General features: G+C 36.2%; 2 protein-coding genes across 4 annotated transcripts in view; one reads left to right on the plus strand and one right to left on the minus strand.

The window, feature by feature from the left end:
• LOC126367459 (uncharacterized) overlaps nt 1-18,676 on the minus strand; it is a 117,465-nt gene that overhangs the window by 33,940 nt on the left and 64,849 nt on the right. The window lies entirely within an intron of this gene.
• Nucleotides 663-9,139, plus strand: LOC126367494 (15-hydroxyprostaglandin dehydrogenase [NAD(+)]-like). Of its 3 annotated transcripts, none has more exons than XM_050011035.1 (6): nt 663-775; nt 859-1,022; nt 2,943-3,179; nt 6,135-6,299; nt 7,310-7,458; nt 8,833-9,139. In XM_050011035.1, the coding sequence occupies exons 2-6, from the start codon at nt 918-920 to the stop codon at nt 8,993-8,995; spliced, it is 819 nt and encodes a 272-aa protein (XP_049866992.1). In that variant the 5' UTR covers nt 663-775; nt 859-917; the 3' UTR covers nt 8,996-9,139. The 3 variants fall into 3 exon arrangements, with proteins under 3 accessions (XP_049866992.1, XP_049866993.1, XP_049866991.1); XM_050011036.1 differs by having other exon boundaries at nt 875-1,022; XM_050011034.1 differs by having other exon boundaries at nt 663-1,022.

The raw sequence follows: 18,676 nt of genomic DNA on the forward strand, positions 1-18,676 counted from the left end.
TTATAGGAACTCGATATTAAAATAACGCACGACCCCCGTATTTGGACTTGTTTGATTTGTCTAGGTGGTTATTGATGATTTGCATTCAGGTCTGATAATAACCAGATGGCAAGTTGTGCGGAAACCTCGGTGCGCGAGTCAGACTCACATTTTATCGGCTTTTTATCTTTTGCGGTCAATGATCCAAAATCTCTCCACCTATTCCGATCACTGATCATCACCCATTGACTAACTGATCATCAATTGTTTACTTATGTTTTATCAGTTACTTAATATAGATAACTTCAGTAACATTACAAGCTCTTACGAGTCATATCAAAATCACTCTAATATCACTATCAACTTAATGTAGCTACTTATATTTAACATTTTTTTTTTGTTAACTCTACGTGACTTTACACGAGTTGTTATTACTTGGTCGATTCATTGTCGTATCGGAGTTGATTTCATTTATTATTAGACTGCCAGTCTGCGATCTCACTTAGCTAATCTGATGATAAGGTGATATCTGACAGGTGTTGTTCGTATAGAAAATACATTTCGATAAAAACCTTCATCGCAAGCAATCGTGATATAATTTTGCTAATAATTGTGTAACTTATAAACAAAAATCGACACGTAATTCGTAATTGATAACCTGAGATAAAAGAAATTAGGTGGGACTGTAATAAAAGTAATCACTTTTGTCGTTGATAAACTATAATTATTCAATCTCGCTGCGCAAGCGACGCGAATAGTATACAATAGATTGATACATTAAGTCATTCTAGGCTAGGTAAACAAAAAGTGTTATCAATTCCTTCACGCTAATATTGTCGTATTGATGTTCACATTAATACTATCAGCATTAACCTAAAGGTCTATTGCTCGCCAGAGATTGAAGACGTGTTCTACTGGTGGATTATATAAAGTCAATAATGTTGTGGTCACCTAATATAGAAGACAAAGTGTTCATAGTGACGGGTGGGGCCGCTGGAGTGGGTGGCGCACTGGTAAACAGGCTTCTGTCCGAAAATGCACGGGTAAATGATATTGTTTTTTTAAAGATAAGTGTTAAAGCTGATAAGGCTATTGTTAATAATATTACATATAATTAAATTCAAGTTATAATAAGTTATAATAATGTGCAAATACTTCAAACGTTTCGAATTGAGTACGGACTTACTTTCTGATTTTTTTAACAATGGAGCTCAACGGAGCTCATTCTGTATACGGTTAAACCTGTTGCTTACTAGTATATTGTAGTTACCTGATTACTAACTCATTTGTAAAAGAAATATCGTATTATTATATTAGAATTGCAGAGTGAATAGAAGTCTACGGATTATTCAATATAATAATTATGCAATGTAATCAATGAAGCTAAAAGCGTCGCCGTAAAATGTTACTATAAACTGATATAAAAATAATATTTCAAACTTTTTAATATCAACTTCATAACGTACATATCATTGATTAACACAAAATATTAAGTTCGAAACACAGCCGCTATATAACACCAATGAAAATTTTACAAGCCATTATTTACGTAGAACCTACATCGAATAATTTTCCTATCAAAATAGCATTTATTATGGCACACGGTATTCCGATACTCTCATCATTAATCATTTCACTGACCTCGTTGCTTCCAACATTGTATAAATGTAAAGCCACGAACAGTTCGTAAAATAAGACAATTGCTCAAATCGTATTTCATTCGACTTGCTGCTCGCAATTCGACCATTTTTACAAAGTGGTTACTAATCAATAGTGACTTTTATAGTTCATTGTTCATTGTCTAAGCATAATTACTTCAGGTTAATAGAAACATCTTTGATGTTGTTTAGGATTTTTCACCACTTTGAGTATATTAAATCAATTATGATAAAATTTCCAAAAACAGCAAACCACACAACCTAAAAATTATATTTTAATATATATTTTTATTTGCATTTTGTATTTTAGTATTTTTTATTGCATTATGTATTTTTTTTTAATTTAAGGATGCATACTTTACGGAAAATTTTTCTTAATTGATTTAATATGCTCAAACGGTGAAAAATCCTAAAAAACATCAAAGGTGTTTCTATTAACCGGCAGTAATCCTTAGTGTAGTGTATTACATTTTTTATAGATCTGGTTGGGAATTACAATTTTGGATTCTTTTTCTTTTAGTAACTCTCTTAATATTCTTGCGAAAACAACGAATTTCATACTTGATTTTTGTATGGTTAACACGCTCGTCCCGGCTTAACAAAAGCTGCCATGCGGGTTCAAAGTCTCGTCCGAGTCAGAACTTATTTCAATTTTATTTTTTCTCTTTGTGAATTTGATACTTTCCAACAGTACTTAGTAAAAGTTCTTTCCACTAATTATTTTCGTATTAGCACACTTTGCGGTTCAAAAAACTATATTTCACACAGACGAGTAAAGTTTTTACTGCTTTGTCGATGTTGTTATGCGACAAGAGCACGTTTAAATACATCAGTTATGGAAAAAAGTGCTCATATGAATATGTTAGTAGCAATACAATTTTCATGGCTGAGAAAGACGCATTGATGTGACTGTAGTTTTTAATAGTGATTACGTCTTTCACAGCCATAAAATTGTATAAACAGAGGTTTTTATAGTCTTCTCCCAACCCCACGGTTGATGTGGCACGTGAAATAGCTTGATCCGCGAACCTTTAATAGAATAGTAATGTGCTAATAATGTGTAGGTAATCAAAGAAAAAGAAGTTGAATTAGTGTTTTCACTAAAAGAAGTTAATCTCCAAGAGAAACTTGATGAGAGTGGAAAGTGGTGTGTCCGGATCCTAATAAGTGGAATTCCGAGGTCTCTGCCTACTCCAACTAAACAACTGGGAAATAGGCGTAATCTTATGTATGTATGTATGTATGTACAAAGAGAAAATATCGAAAAATTCTGACTCTAAATATATAAATATTTTCCAATTTCAGAGTGTGGTGTTTCTCGATGTTAACGAACACGAAGGCGCCGCCCTGGAGATAGCTTTGCACTCCAAGTTTGGTCCTCTAAAAGCCAAGTTCATAAAATGTGACGTCAGCGACGAGTCACAACTTGCAGCAGCGTTCCGCCAAGTTCTGGACAAGTACAACAAACTGGATTGCGTTATCAACAACGCAGCTGTGCTTGCCAACGATGATCAGTTCCGGCGGATGATCGACATTAATTTTGTAAGTAACCTCACAATTCATTTCATCTTAAATTAAAATCAGATACAGAAAACACGGTTGGTGGTTGCTAATTTGCTCAAATCTGCACCAAAATTGCTAAGTATAAGTGTCATTTTAGGTAAGGAGCAATTCCCTGCTAAGTAGTAAGTAAATGCCATCTACCTCCGGCAAATCTAAATCTCTCTCTCATTATCTAAGATCTGCGATCTTGTCGGTGGAGTAATCGCCATTCCTCTCTTCTTTTCTAATCCTTCACCTGCTAATACGACACGACCTGCACCTTCTCTTTTACTTGTTTCATAAATGTTCTCCTAGGTCTTCCCCTGCCTCTCTTTTCTAAATCCTAAATTCTTGTAATTACGTTTTTTAAACTAAATAGGTACTTAACAATAGCAAACAATCCAAGCTAATCGGTTATGAATCTTCTTTAAACAGAAAAAAGAAAATGTTTTTCGTTAGTTTTAGATCTGTGTTTTACTGAACTTATTCAGAATTTCATAATTTATCTTGAACTTAATAGTATACGACCCAATTTGGTTTGAAACATTGTACCTATACTAAACTAAGTACTTTACAACAAGTGATTTTCGTGTGGAAGCTAATAGCACCCTTGCTGGATACGAGTATTAATTTTGTAAGTTCGATGGTGGAAGTTTGCCGCGTTCGTTGGTTCAAGTTCCACCGTTTCAGCGGTTTTATAATTCGATTATTGTTGGAGTTGTTTCGCTCCAATATCGGGACATTTCACTTTTGGAAGTGGAAATTTCATTGACGTCGTAATTAAGTTGGCATTGTAATCATGATTATTGATGGCTTTTCGGAACTAGAAGTTGCGCGTCGAGACTCAGGGAAGAAATAAGAGTAGCCTGTAGCGCCCCGTGTCAAATCGAATTATGATAAATATACTGACTGATCTCTCCGACCGATTTCGGCCACGGCGACCACTTCGAGTAACGGAAGCGGTCAGGTACGCAGGATAATATTAAGGTGCGCAGACGTTCGCGCAAAACGCAGGTGCACACACTCGTCTTACCCCTCCTATAAATATACGTCAATACGACGAAGAACTTAGTCCGCACAAGATTTTAGTAATTAAATAAACCAAAAGTAAGTATAAATTATTGCGTACAATAGCTGGCAACGGTACTCAGGTATCTCACTTTTCTTCTTTTTGACGTTACTTACTTACTTACGTGTACTTATAGCAAATGTAATTGTTACTGGCAATAAATTTATTTTATTCTTATTCTTACTTATTGTAGATTTGCTGCAGATTGCATTAACTACTTGGCCGGGCATTTGCCCGCATTTCCCCATTTGGGGAGCGCTGAAATCTCTCAAAATTTAAGACAACAGGCCTCAGGGCGTTGTCTGGGTGGAAGAATATTTGAAAGAATTAATCGACCCGAGCGGGTCGATAGCGATAAGCGTTGAATGAGGGAAATCGTCGACCACGGGTTCTAAAGTGTTTGATTGGCCGCCTCTGTGGCTAGAAGAATCTCACCACAGAATCATTAAGAACAAAAAAAGCTAGTCTCGTGCGATTTGTTACGATTACAGCAAGAAGTTTGTGTTGTGTAATATTTTTTGTTTATAGACATTAAAATAATTCGATGTCCAAAATTGTCAGGATCGAAGCAAATGGAATTCTATAGTCTCTGCTTACCCCGGTGGGAAATAGGCGTGAGTGGCGTGTGTTGTATGTGTATGTAGGTCAAGAATGTAATTATAAGAAGTGAAATGAGTTTTTATTAATAATTTTAACATTGCAAATCAAGTTACTGAATATCTCCATCAAATATTAACAATACAAGTTGTTTCCTCTTTTTGCAGGTAGGCTATATTAATAAAAACATAATTATATGTAAATTTCCTTTGTATTTTAAAGCAATAAAGAGTATACAAACAAACAAAAACACTTTGCGTATTCGGTTTTAAATGAAAAATAGACTGTTCATCGGAGATTAAAAAAAGCAATATTCTTAACATAATATTCTTGAGAATTCATTCCGTGCCAAAAGAGGAGTTCGGTGTCTTTTTTTATTCCCTTCTTATGAAATATTCTAGTATTTTACTATAATGCCCTATACAAATACAAATTTACTTTATTGCACCAAAATAAAAGAAGATAGTTACAAAAGAGACTTAACTAGGTATATGGAAAATAACGACCTTGTCTCTTAAAGCGATTTCTTCCAGACAATCATAAGGCGAGGAAATATGTAAAAACTCAAAGATTGCGGGTACAATTTACAAACGAATAATATAATATATATAAATAAATACATTATTATGATAATATACAAGAAACCCCCACGGTTTATGAGTTCCGTCCTAAAAGGAACGTGAGGTCAAAACGTGCATTTTTGCTATAACAAACGAAACTATTTCTTCACCTACTGAATCATCATCATCATCCTGCTCCTCATGTTTCATGTTTGTGTTGCACCCTCAATCCCTTTTTCCAATCTTTTTTAGGCTCTGCGAGTGTTTTACTATATTGCATTTTTTCAATCTGCTTTACACCAAGCCAATCCTATTACTAGCTTTCCCCTAGGATTTAGCTCGTGAGCACTAGATTTTTTGGGGGTAAAATATAGCTTTTCACCTTCCGAACAATCCATGGTACAACTTTGTGTTCTGTATGGGTTTTATCGACGATGTTTGCAGCGGTTGTGACGACCGGCACAGGCGGCACGGGTTTCGAATTATATCGCTTTCATCCAATAGCCGTACGTTTATCCACGTAGAAAGCATTGTGTTGTGTTGGTCGAAGCGTGTATACGTCGCACGGCATGCCCGTGTTGCCTGTACTGAGAGACAAACTCTTGCTTTCATAATAAAAAAAATAAAAAAGAGTTTATATACTCTTTGCTGTAAAGTCATAGCGGATTTCTACAGCATTCTCTCTTATTAATGAATAGGACAGTATAACAAGATGATCCCGTTTTCCAGACAGCAACAGTTAGCAGCACATTGAAAGCGGTGGACATAATGAGCGCGAAGGGGGGAGGCACGGTGCTCAATGTGTCATCTCTCCTGGCACTCACTCCACACAGCCACCTGCCTGTCTATGGAGCTACCAAGACTGCTGTGCTGCAGTTTAGTAATTCTGTTGGAGTGAGTATGGTTCCTGTTTTGACTAGAGCGATAGCAACTGTTTTATGGAGGTGGAATAAATAATCAACGATGGATGTGTCATCAAAATTGCTGCATGTAAATTGAAAGCGCGATATAACTGGGTTTCTTCTACGCTAACATTGTCGTGTTTTTACGATATGAAGTCACAATAATGTCCATATCAGTAACCGACATAAAATCTCTTTCATTATCTTGGAATTTTGATTTTGCTTTTTGTATACCTACAGTAGCTATACTACTATATTATCTATATCTATATCAACAGTTGACAAACAACCTGAAGCGCCAGCTAAACACAATCTGGGTTCGATACAAAGCTACGATTGAATACATGTATTAATTTCATACATCCGCTATCGCCAAACAAAAAGTATCCAGCAACCGCAACTAGACTTTAAAGAGTACTTTCTACGAAAAAAAATTAGTTGCGCTACAAATGCTGCACCAACGGAACCCTTAATATTACAGCGACGGATACTTAATCATGAAGCTGCGGTAGCCTAGTTGGTAGAACACTTGTCTCTGACTTTGTGGTTGCAGGTTCGAATCCAGCACATGCCTAAACCAATGATTGTCGAATTTGTTTTCGAATTCATGTTTGGATCATAAATGATTGTCACGTGCGGGAGAGGAAAACATCGTCAGAAAGCCCACATTCCCGAGAAATGCATTTTCGGAGGTATGTGACCTCACCTGTATTGGGCAGGTTTTCCCTTCACGGGTTGAAGGTCAGACAGGTAGTCGCTTCTGTAAAAAACCGGACTTGTCAAATCTTCAGGTTAGGTAAGCGGGCCCTGTGAATAACGGGATAATGCTAGAAAGGTGGATGGATGCTTAATCACTAGCTCGCAGCGTTGTACTTGCGCTTCTGTCGCAGGGCTGTCGCGCTGCAGTCGTGCCACTAAGACGTCTAAGTTGGTACTTAAATCTGAAAGCGCTCCAAAAGTGTCTGTGTTTGAACGGCGCCTAACTAACTTTGCTTTCAACAGGCCGAAGAGTATTACGTAAGGACAAAAGTTCGCGTTATGACTGTGTGTCTCGGGCCGACAGACACGGCAATTCTACAGAGGCAATACTTGGACAACTTTGACAAAGATTGCACTGGATGTCTCGCCTCGCGGGCCCCGGAGCGGCAAAGGTGAGTTGGCAAAGATCTTTCAACACGATAGAGAGAGATAGAAAAACTCACATAACCTAAATACTTATAACACCTTATAAAACCTTCGTTCTTCTTCGACGCACAGGCCTCCTGCTCTTACTTTTAGTCTACCAGCTCCACAGACGTCTAAGTCATACAAATTCCTCAGTAGCATAAAATGTTTCTAAAGAAAGTATAAGGTATATGGAGATCTTTGACAAAACATTGCACTGGTAGTCAGACTCCGCAAGTCCCAGGCCGCAGAGGTGAATCTTTCTGTTATCTAAGTAGTCCCCCTGAGGAATCTTATTCTTTTGAATATAAGTTTGTACTTAGTGGAAGACTAGCCAAGCGACGAAGTTGGCAAAATGTTTTCAATAGGATAGGAACTTTGTTTTAAAAGAAAGGAGAATTTGTGAAAGCTAAAGACAAGCGTCTCCAGAGTTACAATCAACTAGTTCGATATCAAATTGAAACAAGAAATTATTTAAAATTTATTCGACTCCATATCTTTCTGTTATCTGACATTTCATTATATTTGATGACTGATGCTGATATACGTAAAAAAATACAAGTTTATACTTTGATCTGACCTTTGGACGCCGATAAAGTTTTGGATACCTGCGTTAAAATTGACGTTGACACAAAACCTAAGCCTGGTTGAACTTAGTACCTACTTATCCATTTTTTATTAAATGTATGTACCTACCTATCATAAAGTATAAAACCAACACTACTACGTGTTATTGAATTGTCCATCCAAATAAAGAGCACAATTGAAAATACATATTTATTTACACAAATATCGCATTACAATATACATTGGAAGACCGTAGCATTCGATGTTATGAAAATATTTGAATTATCGTTATAACAATGTTACACAGACTGTTTCCATGCATAAAACATGCGAGCGGTAATGTACGCTAAAATTTCTACATTTTACATTTGAGCTTGCAAAATTAAATTCAGTTTTGGAATCGGACATTAGGAAAATGTATTCAAATGTGTATGTAATGCTCGGGGTCTAAATGCTTGGAAGTAATTAGATGGAATAAGTAAAGAGAAGTCCGGAGGCACACTTTCCTCAACAACGGAGAAGAAAATACACAATTCTTTATAGTTGGTTATTTTATTATTACCGTTGAGCGAGTATTTTACCAAACGGGTTATTACTTAAATTATCGGTGCAACGGATGACTAACTTCTCTCATATTAAACCGAGTGAAATCCACCTCAGCAAATCTAAAACTTAATCGTTATTACTTCTAAAACAGACATCGCATATTCCAACTTTGGTCCTATCCATAACAATAGTAATATCTAGCTGAGCGTGAATAATTCCAAGCAATGTTAATTCTTAATGTGTTCCAGGGTGGAATCTGCTGCTAACGGCATTGTGGAGGTGATCAAGCGAGGACTCACTGGCTCTACATGGATAGTTGCCAACGATAAGCCTGCTGTGGACGTCACTGAAGAAGTGAGATATGGGACTGACGTGCTACCCCAAGTTACGACTGACGAATTAATATCATAATTTAGAATTTTAAAATAGTAACAATGTTTGTTACTTCTACTTGTCTATCAACCAGATCGATAGCTTCAGACGTTACTAAACCACCTCGTTCTCCCGATTTCACTTACTCATATTTTCGTGTGTAATTAAAGTGTTATACGACAATCTCGTTTTCATTAAAATGTTAATGGGAGCTACAACCAACAAGTTAATGTTGAGTACATACTATTTTCTTACGATACGATATTATGTACTTACAAGTAAATAAGTAGGTAGGTAATAATAGCATATATTTATCTTTACATTACGTAATATTGTTTTTATGTTATTCTTGTTATTGCACGATTCCGCATCTAAATGTATTTATTATCAATACTTCTTGTTGCCTGTAAGAAATTTTATTGCTCAACAGCAATAAGGCTGAGAGGTTTCTTCTTACATAATGTATGTGGAATAAAGTACATATATATAAGTATCAACGTAAATTTTGGTTTTGTGGAACTGGAATACACTTAAATGTACTCAACTATTCTCAGGGAAACAAACTAAAGCGATATTTTGAAAGCATTTCAGTTTTGTATCTTGCAAAATGCAACTGCTGGTACAATTCCAAAATGCTTTTGCTAACATGCATCGAACGTAACATGAATGTGGGGCTAACAACGAACATACCAGCGATGCATCATAGAGCCTAATGAAAACGGACCTCTTGCATGAATCTACTTCGGCTGGGTGAAATACCATGGCACATTAACCGAAGTTAATGTGCAATGGAATAACCGATGATTAAGCACGTTAAACCGAACAACAGCCATAATTACTGTGGTGATATAACTCGCATACGAGAGCCAGGCCGCACGGTTGGCAGGCAAAATGCTCGAGCGTACATTTCACCCCAACTCTCCGTGGATCTGCTTAATTTATGTCCCTACAGTATTAGCTTTAATCTCCCACCATCTGAATGCAAAGCAGGATTGCATCTCTCTAAGGAAACGACCCAGAATGGGCGTCTAAATTTTACACAACTAGGTAACACGTTTACAAGTGCTCCGGAAGTTTTCAAGCGAGCACCGGTTTTCATTCTTGGAAATCGGGGCGTCGAAGTTGTGCGTAAAAGTTGTCTGAGCTCATCACTTGCAACCTAGTTCGGAAATTATCTGTTTCTTTAGCGAGCAAGCAGACTTTGTACGTACTGTTTAACGTTGCTTCTTCAGCTCAAAATATTGCTATCAATCTTACACAATCCATATACTTTTTTTACTTTCATTGTTGTAGTTTTGCCCCATACGGCATTAACTACTTGGCCGGATAAATGGGGAGCGCAGAGGGCTTAATTTCAAAATAGTTAAAGAAATTACTTTTTATTCAAAACTACTGAGTACGTGCGTTTGATTGACAACAAGTTCGTCTCTTATGAATTAGAAATCCCATAGCAGTCCTTTGATGCTGCATTTAAAATAGTTTTAAATTAATTAAGTAGATCCATAATAAGAACGACTATGATGTAAAATAGTAGTCAATGGTCAATGCCTTAAAATCCTACACATTAGGCACTCGAATGCAAATAGTTAGTTACTGTTAAAGTCATTTTAATTCGAAGTGTTCGAACTCCGGATGCGTGTAATCCTTGCACTGACGTTTGGTACACGTGGATTTTCGTTCAGCCAGCTCTCAGTACCGATACCGAAACCTCACCCCTTCTGAACATTTGCCAAATCCGACACGTTCTACTTAACTATTCACCGGGATGTTTCAGCGCATCCAAATTAGAGCTGTGATTCTGCATAAGCGAGCGCCGCGCTAGCGATTCCGTTTAAAATTAAACTGGCCTAAGTAGGATTGGAATCGAATGTTAATTTGAACACGGATTCGCGAAATTGGGAAATGGGAAGGTGTTAACAGAGTAGCAAATAGTAACTTTACCTCAATAAGGTTAATTTCAGTAGGAACATTAATTATAATTTTCATATGGGTTAACATTTATGATAATTTTACTAGTATGTAAGGTCTAATAGTTTCTATTTATACTTAACTAATTGTCTAGTAAGTCAAGAGAATATTGATACATATTCTCACGCTCTATAATCAAAGATAGCAGGCAGCCACTGTTGATACGAAGTCCTGAGATGGATATGATGAACCTTCACACACATCATCAGCCCATTAACGTCCCCACTGCTGGGGCACGGGCCTTCCCTATGGATGGATAGGGAGATCGGGCCTTAAACCATCACGCGGGCCCAGTGCGGATTGACGGTTATTAACGACTGCTAATGCAGCCGGGACCAACAGCTTAACGTGCCTTCCGAAGCACGGAGGAGCTCGAGATGAAAACTTTTTTTTTGTGGTCACCCATCCTATGACCGGCCTTTGCGAAAGTTGCTTAACTTCAACAATCGCAGACCGAGCGCATTTACCGCTGCGCCACCGAGCTCCTCAATGATGAACCTTGTGATGACAAAATAATAATCGATATGACCCAAAACAATACCTACACGAAAAGAAGAAAAATCAAATAATGATATACTTGTTATAGAAATTGTTTGTGGTTAGAACAAAACCGAAACGTTTCCGCTAATGGACAGCATTACTATAAATGCCACGCTAAGACATACTATAAAACTTTGGAAAGAGGGCAGGAGATAAACAATTTTCTTTATTGGGCGACTGTGTAACCTTGGGGGATATTTCTATCTTAAAAACAGGTCTATAAAATTCAGAAAATATGTTGGTATTGGATCCAGCGGTGCACGGTCCATTTACGAGAGCATCGGTCCTGAAAATTACATCAAATTACGTCATGAGACCGGAGGGGACGACATAACCTATGCTTACATAATAATATTGTAATGTAGATTGAGTTTGCGGACTTCGGAACCAAAACAAGTCTAAAGTACTGTTATTGGAACTGATTGAAATAAAGAAAGAAGAATTCCTGACATGCTTTTTCCCTTAATAATAATCGACAAGTGCTTTGTAATCCGATTAAAGGAAGAACTCCGAATACATTTTAATAACAGCGTAGGTACAAAAGCGATGTCGAAAATTTTTCAATTTATGAAGAATTCTGAAATGGTACGAATGATGAAACTTTTTGATCGATCCGGAAAGTATGGAGGGGATCACAGTGAAAAAGTGGAAGCGATAAACCTCGACCCTATTTTTTGTTCCCTCGAATTTATTTGGAGAAGGCATCCTTGAATCTGTTAAACACGCTGCATTTTCTACAGCTAATAAAAAACAACACAGTGCTCTATTTTTCTTTTCGAGTTTATAAGTGAACTTTATAATGGATCAGTTAGTTCGTCACGCAAACAAGTAACGAGAAAAATTGAGTGACCGACTTTTGAAAATAGTTGCTATTGTTAGCTAACATGAAAATGTAAGTATTATAGTGTCTGAACATTGGTGTAGTAATGTATATGGTATCCACAACCCAATTAATTTGCAAAAAAACAATAATTACAACAAAATAAATCTAAGAAATGTTATTCCACAACTTCTCTTATATGGATTGTGAGATCAATGACTGGCCTCATCAACATTGACATCAGGGTTACTGTTGGTCGCTAGGCACCTGACAGCGTTCATGTAACGACTACATAGTACATATATTTACTTAAAATTTTACATCAAATTGTAAAACTTTTAGGTATAAACTTATTAAGTACAGCTAAATTATCTTTTTCGACAATAAAGCTGCCAACACGTTGTGATGTGTTCATGAAATACGAGCGAACGGTGATTATAGCAATAGACTAGCAAATACTAAATGACGCAAATAACAAAGAGTAGGTGTTTATAACAAGTAGCTAAGCTGAAACTATTGAGGCGAGACCAACAGCATCATTTCAGGTCATTGAACATAGCTCTGACCTGTATTGCACGTGCAGCATGTAGCATTGATATAACTTGGAACACAGATATTCCTCAAAGATCAGATAGGTGCCAACAGTTAGCTTTAGGGCAGTCGCACTATTAGCTAAGACAACAAGACCGACAACAAGCTTACATCAATTAGTACTGAAGGCTAATTGGTAGTGGTTTGTGAATAACCATGACTGATATTGAAGCGAATGACCTTGGTATTTTTTTTAAATAATACTCTTTATTGCTGACACAATAACTATCAACGGCTGACTGTCACATTGTATATTGCAAGCGAAGGTGAGATGGCTTATGTATCCATTTCGTTGTGTTTGGGTTTCCAATCATGTACGATCAACCAATCAATTACGTTGGCCAATAAAATTGTGTAAAATATTTTTGAGCACAGAGGACAAGTATAAAATGTAAACAAAGAAGGGAACTTGCTGCAATTGCTAATAAAATAGTAATTTTCACCAACTATTGTCTGCTAGAATTCCTTGGAAATAGAACTATAGTGCTAAGTAATTAAATCAAGGCAGCTGCTTTAATGAAATAAGCGCTAAGTGGCTTAATGCAAACTGTTCTGATGACAGCAACGACTTTGTAGTTGGTGAAAGAACATTTTTGTAATTGGAATGGTTGTATGATATTGATCGAATCTAATGGTTGCCTTGAGGTTCCACTTCAAGGGCACGAGTTCCTGTAAAATAGAAACGAGCAGTTCCCAAGGCAGTTGCCTTTACTCTTTTACTCTTCTTCTTTTTTATTATTACCTGGCTGCCAAGAAGAGTTTTGTGTTATTTTACGGCAAGTATTTTCCGACATCTTTAGCGACAGTATTGATCTTTTTGATACTATCGTAAAACTAGTTAGTAACTCATTTGTCTAGTCACCAGCCAACAAAAGAAAAAATATTAGAAGAATAGAAAAAATATAAAACTTACTTTACTATACCTATTACTAGAAGATAGTCCGAGAAAAACGAAAGGACACGCGATGTCAGTAAACGTCAATTTCCACGACATTAAAAGCCTAGGTAAAAGCTTTCTGATGTTATAATGATAAAATATTGTTAAATAATTATAATAGAAATGCTTTTAATGGTATAAACATGATTTTATTCAAAGCACGAATTGAATGAACTATTTTAATTAACATTGCTTTTTGAGATCAGATTCGTCGATTGCTGAAGCAGACCGATAGAAAATACTGAGGGCTCTCACATGGCTATTAGGTCAAAATCTGAATCTTGGCGAGCATAAACCTTGGAGTCTGGGTGTTCTCCTTCTCTTGTATGTATTGTGAGGTCAATGACCGATCTGATCAATCTGGAGTGGTACCCTAGGTAATCCTGGACGTTTTCTGAAATAGTTGAGTAGAGGAAACGGGACCAGAGGAGAGCTGAAAGCGATAGGCGCTGAAGATATTGAAGAAGAGAAGTCGAAGAAAAAAGGACAAAGGTGGGACGATAACAAAAAGCGCTGAAGGAGAGAACCCATTTTTAGATAGATAAGCACATTACAAACAACAATTTTCCTCAGTAAGCCTTATTGGCATATTTTCCGAAAAATAACGTTGAACAGAATAATGACCTTAAGTACTAGATAATACGCCAATTCCATAAATAAGTCAGGCCGCCATATTAAATGATTGTAAAACGCACGGCAGTAAAAGAACCGACATAAAATCTAAGTCGAGTTTACGTACAATCACGTCGACTCTGGCTTTGCTGTTTTATGGTTATGAAGCGTACGTACCTACTTTTTATTCCAATTACAGCCCTACTTTATGGCTCCTTAATCATCCATAAATACAATTCCTTTACAAAATTTCTAACCAAATTATGCACTGCCAAGCTGGTTCAAAATTCAAATATTTTTGAAGCAAAAACATCTAAAATGTTAACAAAGGATATCAAACGACTTATTAAAACATTAGTTAGTATTGAAATTGGAATGGATTCATTGAAAATGTTTTGTTTTACGTTCGTCGGGCTTCCTATCCAATCCAATCAACACAAATCATAAAGGCGCTTTTATCTTATGAAAACGTTAAACCAAGAGTTTAGGCCGACAATTCAACATTCTCATTAGAATTTTCTCGAAAAAATAACAGTATGGTTACGGTTTCGGAAATTCATAAAAACTATATACATTTGTAAAAACAACTAATTGATATAAAATGCCCTATCTACGTAGATATAGCTTTGTAGAGGCGAACGCCTACGTATGTCTAGTCATTTCCTTGACTTCTGTAAGATCTGAAAGTACAAAACTCTACTTCATCTTCTTATTTGTAGACGTCACAATAGTTACATTTACGACTTTTATTTCTCCCTAAAGAAATACAGGAGCTCTGACAGAGAAATGTTTTCTGCATGAATACGAATTACGGGCGCCATTCTTTGCTCTAGTGATGTCACGAATCGAGTATGATTCAACTCGCTTCTAGTTGAATCTGCTTTAACTCGTATCAAATAATTTAATTTAAGCTCGCGACAATCTGCTGCAAACTAATTTATAATGACGCAAAGCTACTCAGTCGTACTTAGACGATGTACCATGATGACGTAGATTTTGATTAAGGAATTAACATCATCATCACCAGCCCATTAACGTCTCCACTGCTGGGGCACAGGCCTTCCCTATGGATGGATAGGGAGATCGGGCCTTAAACCACCACGCGGGTCCAGTGCGGATTGGTGGTTATTAACGACTGCTAATGCAACCGGGACCAACGGCTTAACGTGCCTTCCGAAGCACGGAAGAGCTCGAGATGATTTTTGTTTTGTGGTCACCCATCCTATGACCGGCCTTTGCGAAAGTTGCTTAACTTCAACAATCGCAGACCGAGCGCGTTTACCGCTGCGCCACCGAGCTCCTTCAAATTATCAATTAAAAATTAACATGATGAAGTATTAAAATCCAAATTCCAAAAGTTATTACAAGTAATATTCCTCATTCTACTTAATCCAGTAGATATTACAGTGTCAGCCGCGAGAATAATGCTTTGAAAAATTCTGTAGCACTAGGCAGCATTGATTAGATCACGTTGAATCGAGTTGACGAGCTATGCAATTCGAAACAATGGCATTGGTTCTCAATTCGAAACATCACTGTAGCCAGCTATTTCCCAGGACAATCTGAGCTTTATTCGACGTCAGTTTAACTTTAATAATAGAACAGGAAAATTGGAACAAGCATGAGTTCAGTTGGAAGTAAGCTCGTTTCTTACTTCGAAAGTCGTTAATTCAAATATTTTACATACACTTATAGAAAACAAGTTGCATACTGTTTGATATGATGCAGAAATAGTCGTAGTAGTTAGTCTGTGACATGGTTTGATTGAGAAGCAAAATGGAACACTAAGGTTCACAAGTATACTTATTTCTCCAAGTCTTTGGAGAAGTAAGAATACTTGTGAACTTATTTTTCTTCGTATACAAGTCATAAAGAACCTTATCGTGTAGATAAAGCACACGAAGACAAGAAACCGGAGCAACAAAGAATTACAAAAGGAACTTCGATAAATAACGGAAAAGGCTTTCTAATTACATGCAAATTAAAGGGCGGTCTCCTCTTTACAAACGACCCTGTGGAAATTGAACAGCAGAGGTAATGAACAGAAAGAAAAGGGGAAACAAAATGTTTAAAACAAACATTAATTAGCCAACTGGACTTACTTTGAGAAGGTACAAACGAATAAGTAGGAATTTATTCGGTAACTTTTGTAATATTACGGGCCAAAGATTTTTTTTATGGCTGAAATCATTAATATTGTATGACAGATTTGAATCATTAATTAATTTGTAAAAAGATTTTTCATAATGCATTTTTTAATGTAGTGTTTTTAGGTTCTGTTTTGTATATAATATAAGTAAGCCAGCAATAAGGCTATATTTTGTAGTTTGTCTAATTTCTATTCCTGTGTTGTATGTTCCTTCTATGCGATAAAGTATTGTACATTGCTTATTGTATTGTAAGCAAAACAGCACTGGAGCAGCGTCGTAGAGTAACCTCCATTAAATCTGTGCTTCACTAAGATTTCAGCAGCGATACATAGCTACGTGTTTATGCAGTATTCTCCAACATATTTGTTTGCTAGACGTTGGTTCCCTACTATTATCAAGAGGGTAAAGAGCATTTCCACTGAAATTGTTGTCAGCATAACTTCCAAAATTACTATAGAAGCTCTGCTGACAAGCGCATTCATTGCACACAGGCCAAAGTTTGCACGAAAACGAATATGTAAACCATGTGGAGCTATGAAAATATTTGCCATGGCCACTAAAGCGAGGGTTAACGGGTTGAGCAGGTCTGTTATCGCGACCGACGGCACGCGACTCGAAATTAAATTCGCCACTCACCTATTGCTGGAAATACGTGACTTTTATTACAATACAAAAGGGTTGCAGTTTGTTTGACCCAATAACAATTTTATAATGCCGCTACTTGATGACATTGCTTTAATAGCAAAAATGTAGAACGTAGGGCTCGCGTTCAAGGAAACAATAGATTTTTATATTTAGGAGGTTAGTTGTAGAAAACAGTTGGAGATGTTACAAATATCAAAGTACTGAATACTTACTAGAATCTCACTTATATTTAAATATTACTTACAAACAAACTCACAAACTTTACCTCTTGATAATATAAGTAAACAAAAACACTTTTTAAGGACTGCTTATATAATATTTTCCCTTTCATCACTTTCATTACAAAAATCAATTTTATCGTTCTCAGATAATTTTACTTTTTACTTCTTATTTTTAATGTTCTATTAAATAATACTTCCTTTCCCAGAGCTTGTCTCTTTTACAAAAGAAGTGGTCTATTTTTTAAAGTGCTTTTTGTATCAAAATATAATATTTAAAATTCATAACTCTTTGCGATAAGTGCACCTAGCGAATATTCTCTGTCGATATCAGAAACGGAAGATATAGGTCCTTGGGGTGTCGAGAGCCAGCATAAGGCAATACTTTTGAAGGGAAGAGAACTTATAGTAGTTATAACTCAAAGGTGGATGTGAAACGACTTTTCTGACAGCACATTTTTCATATTCCAACCATGCTGCTCTTTCTCCTTTATATTTTTGGCACTCCTACTTGAACGGTATGTATATACAGGGTGTTAGTGACATCGTACCGAATACTAAGGGGGATGATTCAGACCATGATTCTGAGTTACCTAATATCATGTGGAAGTTTTCGTCGCCAAAAGGCTTTTTGTTTTTTTTTTTTTTCAATTATTTTCAATTCTATACTTTTGCGATGGAAAATTATAACTTGATATTAAAGAATTTTTTTTAGAAAATTTTAACTTGATGATTAACTCAGAATCATGAACCGAATCATCCCCCTCAGTATTCGTTATGATATCACTTAAACAATTTACAAATACAAGTATATTTGGGTGTTAGTGACATCGTAATGACAATTCTGTATTAAAATATAAAATTTTAGTACTCTTTTTATTTTTCAATTCCATACTTTTGCGGCGGAAATTTCCACTTGATATCAACGGTTTTTTATTCATTTATTTATAAACAAAATCACTCAGGTCTGAACAATCCCTCAAAGTTTTCGTCACGGTGTCACTAACACTCTGTATAATAAGTAGATATAAAAAGTAATTGTACTGAGTCAGTCGTTCTGCAGTATTATTCTTTATTCTATGGTTCTGTTTAATAATAAGTAAGTTCCTATTAGTTTCCAAAAAACACACAATCCCAATGACTACTCAACTCTGCAAGATGAAAACTAAATGTCGCTTCGTTCATACCACCTCACAGTTCCGTTTTACGTAAATTGTTAATCATTTTACAATTCAGTAC

This window comes from Pectinophora gossypiella, chromosome 6 (assembly GCF_024362695.1).
Source record: "Pectinophora gossypiella chromosome 6, ilPecGoss1.1, whole genome shotgun sequence".
Lineage (NCBI taxonomy): Eukaryota > Metazoa > Arthropoda > Insecta > Lepidoptera > Gelechiidae > Pectinophora > Pectinophora gossypiella.